This window comes from Typopeltis vanoorti, chromosome 3 (genome assembly GCF_054136105.1).
Source record: "Typopeltis vanoorti isolate ZY-2024b chromosome 3, IOZ_Tvanoo_1.0, whole genome shotgun sequence".
Taxonomy (NCBI): domain Eukaryota; kingdom Metazoa; phylum Arthropoda; class Arachnida; order Uropygi; family Thelyphonidae; genus Typopeltis; species Typopeltis vanoorti.
The window spans coordinates 162,858,492-162,879,476 of NC_143551.1; the positions used below are offsets into that span (position 1 = coordinate 162,858,492).

At 38.2% G+C, this 20,985-nt stretch overlaps 1 protein-coding gene across 1 annotated transcript in view; it reads left to right on the top strand.

Moving 5' to 3' along the window:
* Window positions 1-20,985, top strand: part of LOC150108715 (formin-binding protein 1-like) — a 455,638-nt gene that overhangs the window by 358,814 nt on the left and 75,839 nt on the right. Inside the window, exon 12 of the mRNA XM_090416173.1 lies at window positions 327-490. Coding sequence (XP_090272299.1) covers window positions 327-490 — 164 coding nt within the window. The remainder of the gene's footprint in view (window positions 1-326; window positions 491-20,985) is intronic.

Sequence of the window (20,985 nt, forward strand, 5' to 3'; positions counted from 1 at the left end):
AATGAAGGAGAAGAGTGCCCATAAACTTTTATGAACTTTGAATGAATTTTATAACAGCATGATACTCAATTTTATCCATTTCAAGGGATACAGATGACACTTTTGCTTCAGACAGCTGTATAAAACAAACTACTTGATAGAATGACTTGCAGTTTCACACGGATGCTTATGACAGATATACTGATTTAGAAAAAAAAAAATCTTGCTGATAGTGTTGCCATCTATGGTTGAAGCTGAGAACTTTTCAGACCACCCTCGTACATAGTTTATTATTTCATATTCATAGCCTATATTTAATAGTTTCTTTGATGCAACTATTTTAATAGAGTTTCTTAAGCGAAGCAGAAGGAAAGTTAAACGCACATGCTTTCCATGAGGAACATCGAAATAGTCTTTCTGATGATTCATTATCTAGAAGTGCCTCAGATTCAAGTGTTAGTAATGCAAATAATAAATCATCAGCACCTAATACTCCCCAGCAGCCACATAAGTAAGTGAAATTTCAGTAAATCTAACAAAATGTATATATATATCTATCTACCAAATATAGTTACAAAATCATTTCTGTATTACTTTTTTTAGCCAGCTAAGTAATTGCATATTTGGTTAATTACTAAATTTATATTATTTTTGGAATTGGTTGTATAATAATTAGCATAAACTAGCCATGCAAATGTCCACAAGTTAATTCATTTCTGGAATGTTTACATGAATATACTCTCGAAAATAAATATATCTGACTGCTATTTTCGAAATGGGAAGTAATTCCAATATGCAACAAGAGGTAGCATTGTAGAAAGCTGTCAGTATTTGAGACCACATGTTTTCAGATAAATAGCGAGTTTAATAAAATAAACAGTATTACGCTACAAGTTTCATAAGTCATCAGACTTGCATCATCAGAGGTACTAACAAAAGTTATACAGAAAAAGACTGGAAACAATTAATGATACATATTAGATGTTATGAGAACTTTACATCTGGTATATAGTAATTTGAATAAACATTAAATTAATTATTGTATACATATTGGAACAATGCTAGTTGTTGCTGTCACATTCTGTGGCATTGTGCACATAACATATCCTAGGTCACGGGTAGTTAGATTTTTAATGAAAGTAGACAAAACTTGGTGTGGGGTTAAGCTTTGATCTTTTACATTGTGTGGGGATCCTTAGCATTTCAGAGGCTTCCTTGAACTTTCTTGTGAAATAATTATGATCAGTATATGATCTGCATGTCTGAACATAAAAGATATCAAAAAAATAAGACATTGTGAATCAGGTTTGCAATCTCATCAAGCAAATTGATAACAAACAAAAATACCTTATAAGGGCCTGCATAGTGTCCTAATAATGCATAGCATTATACACATTCAAAAGGAGGTGTGCTTTGCATTATAGGATACCAAAGCAACTGATGTGAAATCATCAGCCTCTGTATACAAGAAGTTCTGATACCTGATCTGTCTTCCCCTTGGGAATACAATAGATCACTTTATTCTTTCAGTATATGACAATCTTCAAAATAGTTAAGACTGACTGCATAGTCTGAACACTCTCAATTAAAAAGTGGAGTAGTTCCTTCTATGAAGAGGCATCTTCTATAAAATGAACTCTGGAACAGAGCTACAGATTTCAAATCCTTAATTTTAACACTGTAGCATTCCCTATTAAAGTATCACAAAAACTTACCATTTTAGTTGCCAGTTTTCTTTAAAGTCATAACTTAGACTAATCATCTTCATTTTCTTTTATCTCTTTTAAGGTTCAAAAGTTTATTATTATTTTTTTCTACTTGTATGAAAAACTAGGACAAAACAAATGGTTTTTATTATTAAAAACTCAACCTTCTGTATCTTATGTCCCCTAACCTTGTCATTATTATCCTAATATAAAAATTGATGACTTTTAACTTTATTTTCTAAATGAAAGACTTCATAAATATTTAAAAGGAGAAGAAATGCATTTTCTCACAGCACAATTTTATTTACAAAAGAAAATAGTGGTTATAAATCACTGTTATGAACTATGCAATTTAAAATTTGTATAGTTTACTGAAACACTGTAGTACACGTTCACTTAAAAAAAAAAAAATCTGCAATATCTTAATACCCTATAGAGAGTGGTTGAGACCATTTTAGCCTTATTTAACCTTTGGAGACTGAGGAGGCTCAGTCTCTTCTGGTAGCCAATCAGAGATAGCGAGCCCAGAACTATTAGTAATTTTAAATGGCATCTGTGAAAAGAGGCAGAGAAATGCTGCCATCTCATAGTCCCTAACTCTAATGCAGAATATTAAAGTCTTAAATATTGTGATTTCTACAGTCAGTGTTCTTGGGTTTACAAGAAAAATTTGAGTTTATATATATATATATATATATATATATATATATATATATATATATATATATACAGGGTGTTCGGGATAAATTTGACAGTTTCGTAAGGAAAAAGAAAATCTTCTTTGTATCTATTAAATTTAATGAATTGACAAAAAAACATTACAGGCAGAGTTAATTACAATACTATCAACAAGATTTACTCAAAATAACCACCATTAGCATCGATCACAGCTTCAATTCTGCTTCGGAACCTCGAACAAGCTGATGCTACAGTCTCCCTGGGAAGGGCCGCAAAAACTGTTTTAATTTTATCCATTAACTGGGCTTTTGTATTACTGGAAGTGCGATTGGTGTCTTTTTCAACTGCGCCTCATACAAAATAATCCATGGGGTTAAGGTCTGGGGAGTTTGGAGGCCAAACATTTGGACTGGTGAAGTCGGAGAAATTTTCAGACAACCATTTTTGACTTTTCCCAGAGGTGTGGCAAGGGGCCGAATCCTGCTGCCATACATACGGCCTACCATTGGCTATCCTTGTTATCCAGGGCTTGACTACAGTTAGCAACTCCACGAACAAAGCCCGGATTCCAATGCCAGGGTTCTTCAACACCTGTTCCTGCAGATTTGCGAGGAATTCTGCTGTACGAACGCAATCAGATCGTCTGCTAGGGATCTTTCTTCTTGCTACATCCTTGTAGTCACCATTGCAAGTCTCTAGTTCATGCCTGATTGTTTTTACTGTATTCAGGGAGCATTGGGCAGCAGTCGTAATATCCTTATTTTGATGGCGGGCACGAATCATCATGATACAAGTTATTCTCTTCCATGATTCAGGTGGGTTCCAGCTATCCATCCTTTCTGACATCTTGTATATGAATGAAGAAGGGTCCAAACTTTTAAATGAAGAGAAGTGTGTGTTAATACATGTAACTTACGGAAAAATATAATTAATTATAAATATGTCAAATTTATCCCGAACACCCTGTATATATATTTTATTTTATTTTATTTTTTTTTTTTTTTTAATCAGGCAATGACAAGGAAAAGAAGGAATAGCCATAGTATTCAACACAAAATACGAGGCTAATCTTCTTGAATGGCAGTCAGTCTCAAGTAGAGTAATGTGGGCAAATATGAGAATGGGCAACTGGACAATGAGACTTATTTGTGCCTATGGTCCCACAGAAGGTTCTACTAAGGTAGAAGTGGAGGAATTTTTTGAGGCTTTAGAAAAAGCAACTGACACAATGAAAAAGGAAAAGTTGGTCCTTGTTGGGGATCTAAATAGCAGAGTAGGAAATGATTGTGAGACATATAAAAATAATTTGGGAAAATTTGGAGAAAAGAGCAAAGCTAATAATAATGGCAAATATCTGTTGGATTTCTGCTCAGGACATAGACTGGTTATTACTAACACCATGTTCCAACATAAAAATGTGCACAAATTCACATGGAGAGAAGAGGCTAGGAATAAGAAAATTCTCATTGACTATGTTATTGTTGATAGTGATGTTTTCTTCCTGGTGCAGGACACCAGAGTGTACAGAGGATTCGAAATTGGAAGTGATCACTATTTAGTCTTGAGCAGGATAAAATTGAATTTCATATTGAAAAGAATAACATGTAAGAAAGTTTTAAAGCGAATAAAAGTTGAGCAGCTCTCAGATGTGAACTATAGACTAAAATATAGAAAGATTATTGAAAAGAAAATGAAAGAGTTTGAGAACAGGATTCAAGCCTTGGAGATTCAGTGGCAAACTCTGAAGAAAACATTGATTGATTCTGCCAGAGAGGCATGTGGTGAGGTTGTGTGCAAGGATAAAAAAATCAGAACTCCCTGGTGGACACAGGAAGTTAAAGAGGCAGTGAAGGAAAAGAAGAAAGCATATCAAAAGTTCCTGGCAAATAAGTCAGCTTTTACTCTTATAGAATACAGAGAGAAAAATAAAATAGAATACAGAGAGAATACAGTGTGTAAAACTAGCTAAACAAAAGTCATGGGAGGACTCTGGCAAGAATATAGAAAATAAATATCAAGAAGGTGGCAAAATATTCTGGAGGTTGTTGAAGAAGCTTAGAAATGGAGGAAAGAGTGCTGTAAAAGGAATTAGAGATGATAAAGGTGACATGAAAACAGGAGAAAAAGATATCCTTGAAGTATGGAGTAATTACTTTGAAAAACTGCTAAATGAAACAAGCAGTGATGACAGCACAGTGATAAAAAAACACTGACCAGGCATGCAGTCAGGAATACATATCCATACTTGAAGTAAAAAAAGCCATCAAAGGCTTGAAATGTGGAAAGGCAGCAGGAGTAGATGATGTTCAACCAGAAATGCTGAAGTATGGTGGTATAAGAGTCTTACAGTGGCTGCACTGCATAGTTCAGAAAGCCTGGACAGAGGGACGAATTCCCGATGATTGGAGTAGAGCTCTCATAGTACCCATATATAAAAAGGGAAATAAAACTGAATGTGAGAATTACAGAGGTATTTCCCTACTGAGTGTTCCTGGCAAGATCTATGCAAGTATACTTGAGAAACGGTTGAGAAGAATTGTGGAAGAAAAGCTTGGTGGAGAACAAGCTGGATTCAGGCCAAATAGAGGCTGTCAGGATCAGATCTTCACTTTACGACAAATAGTTGAGAAAGCATGGGAATATAACAAAGATCTGTATTTAAGTTTTGTCGATTTGGAAAAGGCATATGACAAGGTGCCAAGAGAGAAGCTATTCAATACACTGCAGTTATATGGTGTCAATGGGGCATTATATCAAGCAATACTTGGTCTTTATTTGAGTTGTAAGTCAGCAATTAGAATTGAAGGGAGTACAGGAAGATGGTTTAATGTTAAATCTGGTGTGAGACAAGGATGTACATTATCATCTCTGTTATTCATTATCTATATGGATCACATTAAGAAGGAATGTGGTATTAAACCTGATATCAAAATTGGAGATGTTAATGTCAGCTCTTTGCTTTATGCTGATGATGTTATACTTCTAAATAAATCCGCTACAAGTCTGCAAGATTCTCTGACTAAATTGAATAGCTGTTGTAATAGATATGGTATGAAGGTCAGCAATAAAAAGACAAAGACAATGAAAATAGGCAAAATGATTGAAAATGTCAACTGTGTTGTGAATGGAGAACCTGTGGAACAAGTAGAACATTTCAGCTACTTAGGCACGATTTTTACTGAAGATGGTAAATTAAATATAGAAAGAGACAAAGAATCAGCAAAGCTGGTATGGTGGGAAGTCAATTGAATAAATTCATATGGAATAAGAAAGAAATTAGTCGGAACACTAAATTAGCTGTATACAAGACAGTGTTCAAACCAGTTTTAACTTATGGATCTGAGAGCTGTGTCAGAAGTAAAACACTTGACCAAAGACTAGAGACCGCAGATATGAGAGTCCTGAGAAAGATTAGAGGCATGAACAGATGGCATCAATGGCAATATCATATTAAAAATGAGGGTATTAGGAAAGAACTTGACATTGTCAGCATCCAGGAATGCGTTAGCAGAGCTAATCTCAGGTAGTATGGTCACTTAAATAGAATGGGAGAGGAAATATTAGCAAAACAAGTGTTCTCTGCCAAGTTGGCTGGAAAACGACCCAGAGGAAGACCAAGATATAGGTGGATTGATACGGTACAACGTGCCTTAGACGATAGAAATATAAGATCTGATAATGTTGGAGTCTTGACAAGTAACAGACTGATTTGGAGGAAAATTGTAGATAGGAAGTTAGTAATGATGTAATATTTTCATGTAGTACTGTCATATCCTGTACACCCCTTGAGGGTACATGGCAGGAATTTGATGATGATGATATTTTTTAATTATCCAAATAAAACAAATTAAAATTGAATAAGTAAGTAAAAATTATTGAGATAAAATGGATACTTAAAAAAAAAACCGACAAATACAGCAGAACGTTCATTCCATGAAATTCTGCCACTGCAATAATTTGTAATGGCAGAATGATGAGTAAAAAAAGAGGGGTAAAATGAACAGCAATATAGTTTTATTTCTTCCGCTTTCCCTTGCTGTTTCAAATTTGAAGTAAATGTGTTATCCACATTTCAACCAATTGCATGTTGTTTATTGATTTTTATTATTGAAGGTTTTCTTCCTTCAGCCAAGCCTCGGTATATCTTCAGAAGTGCTAAATGATACTTGGACAAAGTGTGTCCTGAGTTAACCCCAGTATTTATATATTTTTTGGAAACGTTTTTTAATAATGGAAAAGTGTCTTAGAACTAGGACTTTGAAAAGAAAAACAAATGAAACAGGTGATGCTAACCCTGATTGTGATACACGTGTTGTAACAGTGAGTAAATCTGATACTATTAAAGTAGAAGAAACAAGCAGTTCAAAGAAAAAATACAATAGGAAATATAACAGTTCATATTTGGAATTCGGGTTTCCTTGGTGTGGAGATGAAACTGAACATAAACATCACTGTGTTTTGTGTTATGAAGTATGGGCGAGCGAGTGCATGAAACCTGTGAAACTCTGACATTTGGAAACTAAACATTGTGAAAAATAAGCCAATTGAATTTTTTCACGCTTAGGGACATTAAACATGGGAAAGATATAGTTTCGGCCAAAGGTTCAATTGATAGCAAGGCACTGGAAGCATCCTGTCTCTTAAGTTTGTGCATAACGAAAACATAGAAACCTCATTCTATCGTGGAAAATTTACTTCCACGTGGTAAAAACTATGTTTGACAGCAAGTTACCAAGAGATGTTGATTTGATTCTTCTTTCAAATGACTCTGTCGGTCGCAGAATTAATGATATGGCAGGTGACATAGAATTTCAGTTAATTGAAAGATTTAAGAAGAGCTCCTATTATGTGTTATTAATAGACGAGAATACAGATGATACAAATGGTGCACAGTTAATATGCTAGGTAAGATATACGCATGATAACAACATGATGATATTCTGTTTTGTAGAACTTTGTCATCCCGAACAACTGGAGAAGAAATATTTCACACTCTCAATAATTACATAATGCACAAAGGGATCCAGTGGGGAAAATGCATGGGCTTCTGTCTGATGGAGCTCGCATACTTACAGGCATAGTGAGGTTGTTGCTAAGGTCAAGGAAGTAGCTCCGGATATGAATTGGGTTCATTGTTTCATACATAGGGAAGCATTAGCCTCCAAAGGAATGCCACCAGAATTTAAAACTGTGCTATACAACGCTATAAAGCTTTAATTTTATTAAAGCTGGACCGTTAAATAACATGTTATTTTCAGTACTACTCTGCGATGAAATGGGCAGTGAATATATACAACTTTTGCTTCATTCTGAAATTCGCTGGCTTTCCAGGGGCAAAATACTAAGAAGGTTATTTCAGTTAAGTCACAAAGTTTTATTGTTTGTAAATGAACGGAATTCTGATTTTGCGTCATGTTGATGAAGCATGGTTATCGACACTATCCTATCTTTCAGACATTATTATTATTATTTGACGCCTCCAAGGAGCCCACTGACTCATCGAGGGAAGGCACCTGCTCCACAGCTCTGTCTCCACCACGCAATCCACCAACTGACCGCAACTACACCAACACAATCACAAAAATCCATGCCCATATTTTCGAAATTAAATTAACTAAATCGTCATCCTTCAGGGAAATTCTTCATGCCTACCGCAAAATAAAGGCATTTGAGAAATAACTGGTGTTATGGATTAGTTATGATTAGACAATTTGCACCTTTTCCAACATTGGAATCCTTTTTAGTGAAAATGATATTTTTGTTGATTCTGAGTTTCTGGAAAGGATTTGTGACCACCTCAAAACTCTGAAACAGAATTTTGAAACATATTTACCGAATAACTTTTATAAGAAAGTTCTGTGGGTTCGCGATCCATTTCAGACTTAGTCATGAGAACGACCTTTCGTTATGGAAAAAAGAACAGTTATTTCAGCTTTCAAGTGGCAGTGGGCTTAAAATGCAATTCCATGATATTGGTTTGGCTCGATTCTGGATCTTGCCTTCAGTGAGAAGTGAATTTCCAGAATTATCTGAAGAAGCATTGAAAATCGTAATTTTCAATCTGAAGATGACACACACAAAGATAACTCAAGACAGACAAAGACTAATCAAACTTGTACTCCCTGAAGATGACACACACAAAGACACCACAATACTAAATGAAACACATAGTGACTCTAAAGTCCTATCTATGTGTTTAATTTTTCATATTTTTCAAAGTGATACCCCGAAGTTACACAGTAGGTGGGACCAACGAAAAGCGCATAAGTCGGGTTATAATTTTGCATGTAATTTATATATACAAACATACAATTGGGACCAAAGGTTTACAAAAACACCTATATTTTTTTAAGAAATATACAGCAATCATAATTGTAGTTTTTCGTACATAAAAAAAAGAAAGTTTTTTCGATGTCGATGGGTTCATAAAATCTAATAGATTCATCTGACGGCATAATGTCTTTTTCTTGTCACACAAAATTTCTTCATAGCAAGCCAGTGATTTTTTTATTCCTTGCCTTGTGGCTACAATTCGTTCCTCGTTAGAATCTGTGTCCTCCAAAATCTGTAAACCTTTCTTAATTAAGCTGTGACCTTCTGTTAATTTTGCAATTGTCATGTGCTTTCTGGTAAAACTGGATCTGAGGTTTCGGTCTCTTCAGTAGCACTTTGCTTATGCATCTCTATAAGCTCGTCGATTGTAAGCTCCTTGTTATGTGAGTCTAACAGCTCACTGACATCTTCACTGTCGACTTCTAAATCTAATTGCCTGGCAAGGTTGACAACTTCTTCTATTGCCTCAGCAACTTGATCAGTTTCTGGTGACATTCGTCAGCCTATGCCGGTGCCAGTTCCTGGAACCGGCATAGGCTGACAAATCCGACCTATGGCTGGGTCAGTATTCCTGACTGTAATCCATGTGTCCTCAGACCGGTTTGCCTGTTTACGAGATGAAAAACACCAAATAAACTGGCAGAAAAAACCCTGCTGTCCACGCCCAAGACCAGCTAACTTGGCTATGGCTGAGGAAGATCCTTAAGCTCCTCACGTCGTTGACGGGAATCGAACCTAGGACACGCCTTCCCCGGGCATATGGTTGCGATGCACAAAGCCACTAGGCTAACCACATGGATGGTGTTTAGGTGGAAAGAGCTAACCTCAGTTTTATTGAGGTTTGGTGTTAGTCTTCTTTTATAAAAGTATTCCCCAATAATTCTAGGGTCACTTTGAAGATATCTTCAGTTACTTCAGCATAAGTAACAGCTTGACCTGGTTGCTGGTAGATGAGATGTATATAGGTTGAATAAGATTGGTGCTAATACTGAGCCTTGCAGGAGACTGTTGTTCAGCTTTCTGTGTTTTCTCATTTTGTTTCCCAGTACCACGCGAAAGACCCTGTCAGAAAGCATGTTACCAATAAGTCATATGATGGATTGGCATGGTATGACTGGTATCAACTTGTGTAGCAATCCCTCTTTCCAAGCCTACCTTGTTATGGGTAGCAAGGATTGGTACTTGGTCTGTACAACTACGTTGAGTCCTGAAGCATGCTTGCTCAATATGGATAAATTCGGATATTTTTTGTCCAGTTTTGTTATGGGAGGAGTCTTTGGAAGAACTTATAACAGCAACTGAGGAGTGCAGTTGGGCAATAGCTCTCAGCTTGATCCCGAAGCTTGTTGGATTTTAATATGGTTAGTGTTTTGGTTCTCTTAAAGGCTCTTGGAAGGTTTCCCATCCTTAAAATATGAAATAAGAATCTTGTTAGCCATTGACGAACATTTTTTCCACAGTTAACCAAAAAATCAGGATTAATACCATCAAAGCCTGTTGCTTTGCCAATTTTAACCTTCTTTAAGGCTACAGTTATTTTGAATGTGGTAAATTCTCTTTAAAATTGGGAACTAACAGCTACACTTTGTCGTAACTTTCTGAGTGATCTTTTAACCTCCCATGTGTGTTGATGTCGAGGAGCTCTAGACAGAGAGATTATTCGACAGGAAATTTGATCTGGAGTCATCAAAAGATCTTTATGGGTGAGTGGATTGCTTCCACCTAACTTGTTTAATAGCGCCATGCTTTTCTATCTGATTTTTTAAGGTCTAAAGCCTGTGTAGGTTTTATCCATTTTTCTCTCTGCTTGTTATCAAGGTTTTGAGGTAATTTGTGTGATAATGAGTGCTCATTTTCTATCAACCTGGTGAAAGCAATATGGAGCTCACTGTTACCGCTTAATTAGATGAAAAAATGCAATGTGTGAGGCCGAGGTATTAGAGCTGTTGCAAAAATTGAATAAGAATTCAGCAATACAGACTGATGGAATATCGGCACATGTGCTAAAAGAGTGTTCAGCTGAACTGGCCATTCCTTTGTCCAGGCTGTTTAATATGAGACTCAGAACAGGGAAGGTTCTGCAGGAATGTATGGTAATGCCATTGAACAAGGGTGGTGCAAAGACCGATGTATCCAACTATCGACAAGTATCTCAGGAGTGGTGATGAAGATTTTGGAAAAATTGCTTAGGGCTCACATTCAGAAATGGATTGACAATGAATCTCTACTTTGCAATGAACAACATCGGTTTACTAAGGGAAAATCATGTTTTGGCAACTTGCTCACATTGTATAACAATGTCACCATTGCACTAGACAAGGGGAATGGATACACTATGATATTTTTGGATTGGTCCATAGCTGTCCTATCTAATTGTTTGTATATTTTCCCTTTCCATGTAAAATAACCTGCCTGTATTGTGAATTTTAATAGCTGAAATATATCAGGAGAAATTGTGAATTTAGTAAGTTATGGGTTTCAGTTAATGGTACATTCATGAATAATGAGGTGATATCAAAACTCACAATTAAGTCTGAACTTTCTAAGGTGTGGTTTTTAAAATTTTAATATTAGCATTAACTTAAATGCTAATATTTTGCTGGTATTATATCCATCATCTTCAGAACACACAAACACAGTTTGTTACAGTACTGAGACAACTGCAATACGGTGAACAGTGGGACTAGTATGAGTAATTGTAGCGTGCAACACAAAGACTGAAGTCCTAATTAGGCGCCATCTAAGTTTAAAAAAAAAAAAAACATATTAATTCGGTCTTAGGATGACTGCGTCCTAAATCTTTGGTACATTTATATAGCCATACTTGTTGAGGTTTGGAATAGGTTTCAAGGCTTTTGTTGATTCCAGGAACATCATCCTCTGGCTTGTAACAGCTTCTGTGCAGTACTTTTGTTTTTTTTTTCAATTGATCCTGTGTGCAGGGGTATCCAAAGACCTGACTTGCCATAGCGAAAGTGCCGGATGTATTTTTTGTGTTCATGAGGCAGGTGTCCACATTTCTTCCTGTCTGTCCATAGTATGCTTGATGACATAAACAGGGCAGTTCATAGACTTCTGGATGTGATAAAGGAGAGAATCTGTCCTTAGGTGAACGGATGAGAGTTGCCAATTTCACATAAGGTTTAAATACGGTGCATAGCTAGTGTTTGTTAATCACCCTAGATATCTTTTCAGGTGTGCCTTTAATGTATGGGATGGTGATAGTTTTGTTGTAGTCTTCTGTGGTAGAAAGTGAGGATGGGGGGGGGGGGGATTTTTGGGAGCATTTAGTATTTTATCTATCTTATGGGGATTATAGCCATTGGTCAGGAAGGTGTGATGCAGGTGAGAAAGTTCAGCAGTGAGAGCAATGTCATTGGAACAAATTGCTCTAGCTGAATGGGTTAGTGTTTTTAAGATACCATATTGTTGAGAAGGGTGATGGTGTGATTGTTTGTGTAAATATCTCCCTGTATGTGTGGGATTTCTATAAAATGTTCTGTGTAGAAGTTGGCTGAAGGGAGGTCCCCATAGCTGTCCTATCTAATTGTTTGTATATTTTCCCTTTCCATGTAAAATAACCTGCCTGTATTGTGAATTTTAATAGCTGAAATATATCAGGGGAAATTGTGAATTTAGTAAGTTAAGGGTTTCAGTTAATGGTACATTCATGAATAATGAGGTGATATCAAAACTCACAATTAAGTCTGAACTTTCTAAGGTGTGGTTTTCTAAAATACTTTTTAGGTGGGCAGAAATTTTAACAAAAGAGGGAGAATTGTTAGTGCAAGTGATTAGTAGTTTGGCTAAATGTTTAGCAAGTTTATACGTGGGACTGTTTATACTATCTACAATAGGGCATAATGGTGTAACTTGTTTGGGAATTTTTGGAGCTCCATATATCCTGAGTTTTTAACATGGAAGGGCTTGAGTTTGTTGACCGTTTCTTTAGGCCAGGAAGTGACTTTATTCAATAATTTGCACAACTTATTTTTTTGTGAGTTGGTGGGATCTCGATCTATAATTTGATATGTTGACTGGTCTTGGAGAAGTGCGTGCATTTTGCTTTCATATTCTGTTGTATCCATCACTACTGTTGCTTTTTCCTTTGTCTCCTTTGGTTATGGTAATGTGGTTATTATTCTGTAGTTCTTTTAGGGCTATGTGGGATATTATTTTTGAGAGGCTTAGAATTGATTAGAATGCTGGCCATGGCTAACTGAATATTATTGGCTATTGCTGGAGGCAGGTCGTATATCCCATGATCTTTCTTGTAGAAAGGCTTATACGTTGGCTGCACATGATTATTAAATAACTTAAGGAATTCACAACGTATACTGGAATATAAATTAAAATAAACTTTAATATATACTTCATATATTTTGGCAACGTCACGTTGCCATCTTCATGGGAACATAAGACTAAGACACATGCTCGCAGGCACTAAAACAACAAATGAGGTTGAAGAGAGAAAACTACTGTTTTTCCTAAAGTCCGGATGATGCCCCCCCCCCCCCCCCCCAGCGGGCTATACTAGGTATTCTTGGCCATTGGGCTGAAGTTGTACTTCATGATGTACATCTCACAAATTTGGGGCAGTCTCATGCATCCAAATTTGGGAAGATTTTATTACTACTGTTTTTCCTAAAGTCCTGATGGTGCCCCTAGCAGGCTATATTAGGTATTCTTGCCTTTAGGCTGAAGTTCTCATGATGTACGTCTCCCATATTTGAAGACAGTCTTATGCATCCAAATTTGTTCAGGTTTGGCATGATTTTTAGGGCTGAGGCTGATTCTAAGAATAGTCTTTCAAATTTAAACTTGCTGCGGTGTATTACTGTGGCTTTCTTCCAACGTATTCTGTGGCGTGTATCCAGAGCATGGTTTGCAAGCCCTGAGTGGCTCTACTGGTGAAACCGGATGTAGTCTTTGTGTTCCGAAATTCTGATATTCGCTGTCCTGCCTTTTTGGCCAAAGTAGGACAGCTTACTCCTGCAAGGGACCTGGTATACACCAGGAAGGTCTAGGGAAAGTGGTTGGTCTTTTGTGGAGCGGATAAGAGATGCTAATTTTCTATATGATCTGTAACATGAGGTCAGGTCATATTTTTTTAGGATTTTGGTTATTTTTTCAGAGGTGCCCCAGATGTAGGGAATGGTATTGGATTTAGAGTAATCTTTATTGTGGGGGGTTACTGGTTTTAGTATTTTTTTTATTTTTGGGGAGTTGTAGCCATTGGCTGAGAAAGTGTTAAAGATGTGATTTAGTTCAGTTGTTAGGGCATTGTCATTTGAAGAGATTAGTTTAGCCCTTTTATATAGTGTCTTAATGACTCCATATTGTTGTGTGGGGGGGGATTGTTGGTGAATGTGCCTGCCTGTATGGGTGGGTTTTCTATAAACTGAGAAAACCATGGTTCCATCAGGTTGGTGGGTGACTAGTGTGTCTTGGAAAGGGAGGCTGTTGTTTTCCTCTTTTTCCAGGGTGAACTTGATTCTGGGGTGTTAGTTGTTTAAGTGTGCGTTAAGGAGAGGAGTGTATCAGAGCCATGTGGCCAAATAGTGAACACATTATCAACGATGCAAAGCCATGTGGTAGGTTTTTGTTGGGCAGAGTTTAAGGCTTTCTTTTCAAAAGTCTCTATAAAGAAGTTGACCAAGGGTGGGGAGAGTGGTGAACCCATGGCTGTCCTCTCTATCCGTTTGTAGAATTTTCCCTGCTAAATAAAATAGCCTGAGTTCATTGTAAACTGAATTAGGGCTAAGATATCAGGAGGAAATTTTGTTTGGATTAGCTCTAAGGTTTCTTTGAATGGGATATTTGTGAATAAAGAGGAGACGTCAAAACTGACCAATATGTCAGTATGTTGGAGCGTAAGGGTTTTCTACATGGCTTTGAAGTGGGCTGAGTTTTTTTATGTGTGATGGTGTGTTGCCAGTATAGTGTGTGAGCGCTTTGGCTAAATGTTCTAATTTGTACGTGGGGGAATCAGTGCCATCCACTATGGAATGTAATGGCACATTTTGTTTATGTATTTTTGGAAGCCCATATATACAGGGAGAGGGGGTCTAGAGTTAAAAGGTTTTAGTTTGTTGGTTACTTCCACTTAAGTAGGGTCACTGTTTGTGGTGAGTCTCCTTCACAACCTCCTGTCTTGGGCTGTAGCCACATCCAAGTTCTTCATCCTCAAGTCCTCCTCCAGAAGTGGCCTTCTTAAGGATCCTTAAGGATTATATTCAATAGGGAGGTAGGTAGTCTGATCTAATAATAAAACATTAAGCTTACCTGTGTAGTCAGTTTGGTTGAGAACCATGGTGGCATTCCCCTCATCCACTTTGGCGATTACAGTTTCTTTGTTTTTCTTCATTTTCTGTACAGCTTTATATTCACTATTGGATATGTTGGTTTTTGGTGAGAACAGAGGCTACATCCAGTCTAATATTGTTGGCGATGTGGTTTGGAAGGTGGTGGATACCGCGTTCAATCTTCTTCTTTTTTTGCAGCTTTTTCCCACTTAAGTAGGGTCGCTGTTTGTGGTGAGTCTCCTCCACAACCTCCTGTCTTGGGCTGTAGCCACATCCAAGTTCTTCATCCTCAAGTCCTCCTCCACCATCTCTTCTTTGGCTATCCGCGTTTCTCCCTGTACATCCATCTGCATGACCTTTCTTCCCACATACTCTTCCTCCCTCCTCATTACATGACCAAACCATCTCAACTTTGCTCCTAAGTTGGTAACTTTCACCGTTCCCCTTACATAGTCATTTCTCAGACAATCCTTTCTGGTCACACCGCACATCCACCTAAGTATTCTCATCTCCGCTACCTCCATCCTGCTGGTGTTATTTTTCCTCAGAGCCACAGCTTCCTTAGCTGGTCTCCCCACTGTCCTGTAGATTTTAGATTGATCGGCACACACTTATCACATAGCACTCCAGCCATCTCTCTCCAGTTCCTCCATCCTGCTTGTATCCTGCATCCCACTTCCTTCTCAGCCTCACCATCCTCATTCATTGTTGAACCTAAGTATCTAAAGTCACTGACCTTCCTGATGACATTTCCTTCCAGCTCCAGATCTGTCTCCTGGCTGCCATCCACTTTGCAACACACATATACTCTGTCTTACTTCTGCTCAGTCTCATACCTCTCTCTTCCATTACTTTCCTCCAACTTTCCAGTTTAGCTGCCACTTCTTCTCTTGATTCTGCACACAGCACGATGTCATCTGCATACAACATAGTCCAAGGCGCATCTTTTCTCACCTCCTCCGTCACCATCTCTATCACAATATTAAACAGGAACGAACTTAATACTGACCCTTGATGCAAGCCAACTGTCACTGGTAAACTTTCTGTCTCTCCCAGGCAGATTCGAACTCTTGTCTTCGCATTTCTGTACATCTCCTGCACCAACCTGACATATTTCTCCAGTACCTTCTTCTCCCTCAGAACACCTCCGGACTTCTTGCCTTGGCACTCTATCGTATGCTTTCTCCAGATCAATAAATGCCAGATGTAGCGCCCGTTGCTTCTCTCGAAACTTTTCCATCCTCTGCCGTAACCCAAAGATAGCATCTGTCGTCGATCGACCAGGCATGAAGATAAATTACTCCTTTGCAATCGCCACCTCCTTCCTCATTCTTCCATCAAGAACCCTTTCTAGGATTTTAATTGTGTGGGACATCAACTTTATTCCTCTGTAATATTTACAGTCTTGGGCATCACCTTTACTCTTGTAGATGGGGACAAGAGTATTTTCCCTGCATTCCGCAGGTATATTTTCCTGTTGACAAACTTTTATTAACAGGTCCCACATCAGGTCAATTCCCTCTTCCCCCAGTGCCTTCCATGCCTACACTGGGATCCTGTCAGGACTCACCGATTTTCCATTCTTCATCCTCTTTATGGCTCCCTTCAATTCCACTCTACTAATGTTCTACACCATTCCCTCATTAGGCTCCCCATCTTCTCTGTGATTCCTTGCATTTTCTTCATTCAAAAGCCCTTCAAAGTATATTCTCCATCTGTTTCTTATATCCACATCCCTTCTTAATACCCTTTCTCAAGAGTGTTTGATCTGCCTGACAATTTGATGATTTTATTTCTACATTTTGTCAATCGATAAATCTTTCTCTGTCCTTCCTTTGTTTCTAATTGATCATAAAGGTCTTGATATGCCATGGCCTTCGCCTGTGCAACAACTGTCTTGACTTCTCGTTTTTTCTCTCTCTGTATTCCTCTCTGTCCTCTTCCACTCTTGACTCGTCCCACTTCTGCTTTTCCTTTCTCTTAGCCGTTACTGCTTCTTGTACATCATTATTCTACCTTCCTTCTGCTCTGTAATCTTTCTGGATGTTTCACCAAGCACCTCAATTGCACAGCTTAGAATTACTTTTGAATCATGTCTCCACCAGTCTTGTGCACTTTTTGATTCATCCGAAATCCTCTCTAACACCTTCTCTCTAAATCGATTCCTCACACTCTTTTCTTTTAAGTGAAACCACTTAATTTTCTTCCTCCCATGGCTTCCAAAGGTTTTTATCTTCGACTTTATTTCAAAGTCTGCACACAGCAGCCGGTGTTGCTGCGCCACTTGATCTATTGGGGTTACTTTACAATTTGTTACTGCCTTAAAATGTTTTCTTCTAGTCAAAATGTAGCCAATCTGTGAACTATTGTAGCCACTTTTAAATGTTATCAAATGCTCTTCCTTTGTGAATTGTGAACTCCTTTTACTTACAGAAAAAGGAGTTCACAATTTCCAGATCAAACGCTACTGCAAAGTCCAAAATCCTCTCTCTTTCCTGGTTCATCATTTTCACTCCATGGCAACCATGCACCCTTTCACAGTCCCTATTCTGTCTCCCTATGTGTCCGTTCAAGTCTCCTCCGACAATCACCATCTTGTTTTCTTCCAGTTCATCTAGCATGTTCCAGAATTCATCTTTCTCTTCTGCTGTACAGCCAACTTGTGGGTCATATACACATAAGACGACCAGTTGCTCTTCTCCAAGACCCAGTTTCATTCACATGATGATCCTGTCATTCCTCCTACCTACTTCCAGTACTTCGCCCCCTTCATTCTGCCACACAATACAATTCCGACACCATTTCTTCCCTCTTTATTCACTCCAGAGTAGAACAGTTTATACCTGTCTCCTAGTTCCTTCGCCTTTTCTCCCTTCCACCTTGTCTCCTGCATGCATAAAATGTCCAACTTCCTCTTCCTCATCATGTCTTCCACCTCTCTTCCCCTTCCAGTGATACATTCAACATTCCCACTCGCAACATTCTCTCCACTTGTGGGCTCGCTTCTTTTACTGCAACCGCCCTTGATGCGGTAGACCTTTTCCACTTCTCGCAGCTGTAGGGCGAAGTGGCTGCGCTTTGCTTAAGGGGTACGCCCTAGCTCTTGTATCACTTTTTTTTCGACTCATTTAATCATATCTAGAGCTGGTAGTGAAATTTTATGACCGGATGCCCTTCCTGGCGTCAACCCTCACCATTTATCTGGGCTTGGGACCGACACCTATTGGAGCTAGCTTGCCCCCTTCGGTGGCTGCAATAGGCGAAATGACATAGCAAAATAGTTAAGATTCACCCCTAGCCCTCGAATACTCTAATAACATTGGGGGTAAGGAGCAAGAAGAGAATAAAGAAGCAAAGAAAGATGGGTAGAGGACCAGTCTACAGATAATATAACAGATGTATATTACAAGAAGTAAGACATGGTCCAGCATCAGGTACCTCGGGTTTGCCATGCCCTTACTCATTAAAGTGAGCCCATGAGGTTCAGATACCACGTTCAATCCGGATCATTATTTCTTCGGCCTGTATTTTTCTAGGAGCAATGTCGAAATTGTGGCCATGTGCAAGAGCATCACTTCGCCCTACAGTTGCGAGAAGTGGAAGAAAGGTTGACTACAGTGTTGAGTGGTAGTTTTGGTTTGGAAGTAGAGTTCTTTTTTAATTAATCAAATTTCTTAATGCATCGACTCCGTATTTTCTCAAATTCTTTATCTGCCGAAGTGCACGAGATGTCAAATAGAATTGTCCAAAGGTTGTGTTTCAGCGTGTTGGAAGCTTCTCCTATAGTGCCCGAATAGCTTTGTTTGCGTCAGCAAGGAGAACGCGCCTAGCAGTGATTTGTTCTCATAGCGGGCCTTGTGTGTGATAGAATCTCAGTGGATGATAGTAATTCTTGTAGAAAGGCTTATACTTTGGCTGCACATGATTATTAAATAACTTAAGGAATTCACAACGTATACTGGAATATAAATTAAAATAAACTTTAATATATACTTCATATATTTTGGCAACGTCACGTTGCCATCTTCATGGGAACATAAGACTAAGACACGTGCATGCAGGCACTAAAACAGCAAATGAGGTTGAAGAGAGGAAACTACTGTTTTTTCTAAAGTCCTGATGGTGCCCCTAGCGGGCTATATTAGGTATTCTTAGCCATTGGGCTGAAAGTCTCGTGATGTACGTCTCCCAAATTTGGGGCAGTCTCATGCATCCAAATTTGTTGAGGTTTGGCATATTTTTTAGGAGTGAGGCTGATTCTAAGAATAGTCTTTCAAATTTAAACTTGCTGCGGTGTATTACTGTGGCTTTTTTCCAACATATTCTGTGGCGTGTATCCAGAGCATGGCCTGCAAGCCCCAAGTGGCTGTATTGCTGAAAAAAATCCTAAAAAAAAAATATGACCTGACCTCATGTTATAGACCATATAGAAAATTGGCATCACTTATCTGCTCCACAAAAGACCAACCACTTCCCTAGACCTACCTAGTGTATACCAGTCCCCTTGCAGCTGTAAGCTGTCCTACTTTGGCCAAACAGGCAGGACAACGAATATCAGAATTTCAGAACACAAAGACTACATCCGGTTTCACCAGTACAGCCACTCAGGGCTTGCAGACCATGCTCTGGGTACATGCCACAGAATACGTTGGAAGAAAGCCCCAGTAATACACCGCAGCAAGTTTAAATTTGAAAGACTATTCTTAGAATCAGCCTCAGCCCTAAAAAAACATGCCAAACCTGAACAAATTTGGATGCATGAGACTGCCCCAAATTTGGGAGATGTACATCATGAGAACTTCAGCCTAATGGCCAAGAATACCTAATATAGCCTGCTAGGGGGCACCATCAGGACTTTAGGAAAAATAGTAGTTTTCTCTCTTCGACCTCATTTGTTGTTTTAGTGCCTGCGTGCACGTCTCTTAGTCTTATGTTCCCATGAAGATGGCAACGTGACGTTGCTGAAATATAGGAAGTATATATTAAAGTTTATTTTAATTTATATTCCAGTATACGTCGTGAATTCTTTAAGTTATTTAATAATCATCCCATGTTCAACGGAAGTCATTATTTTGGCTTTTGGAACTTTTTTAGGAATAACGGAAAAATTGTTTCCACGACTTATTGTACTTGTGGCTTCTTTGGTTAAGGTTAACGATGATAAGTTTGCAACGATGCGATCTTGATGTAATTGTGGCCGCTATGTAGCAGTGCATTGTTAGATGATTTCAAATTTCTTCTGGTGTCTGTTTTTAACTTTGGCAAATTCTTTGTTGGCTGTAGACTCAGAGATACTATCCAGGATATCTCATAGCTCAGGGTTCAAAATGTTAGATGGTATATCATGTAGTGCACTGATGAAAGAATTTATTTTTGATAGTTCTCAGCGAGTAACGTTTAACTGTTCCCCTAATAGTGCTAAACTCAGTCGTTTTTAAATACGTTGGGCTTTGGCCGAGTGATACATTCTTAATTTTTAAACAGTTTGGTATTAATTTGGTATCTCCACACCTTTTAAGGTTATTTTACATGGAAAAGGAAAATATACAAACAAGTAAATGGGATAGCTATGGGATTCCACCCGTAACCCACTTCTACATAGAACATCTGGAAAAGCTAGCTATCAACACAGCCACACTCAAACCTAGTCACTGGCTATGCTATATTGATGATGTGTTTGCTTTTTGGCCACATGGCCCAGACACGTTGAATACATTTTTAGGCCATCTAAATCGCCAGCACCCTAAAATTCGCTTTACAATGGAACCAGAAGCCAATGACTGTCTGCCCTTCCTGGACTCATTAATCACACATCTTCCAGAGGATTCCTTATCATTCACAGTTTATAGAAAATCCACACATACAGGGAGATATTTATATTAACATTTAAGTATTATTAGTTTTTAAGTTAATAAATAGTTATTTTCTTATCAATCTGTATTTGCATCTATACCGTTAAAATCTAATCAACATGTGCGACAAAA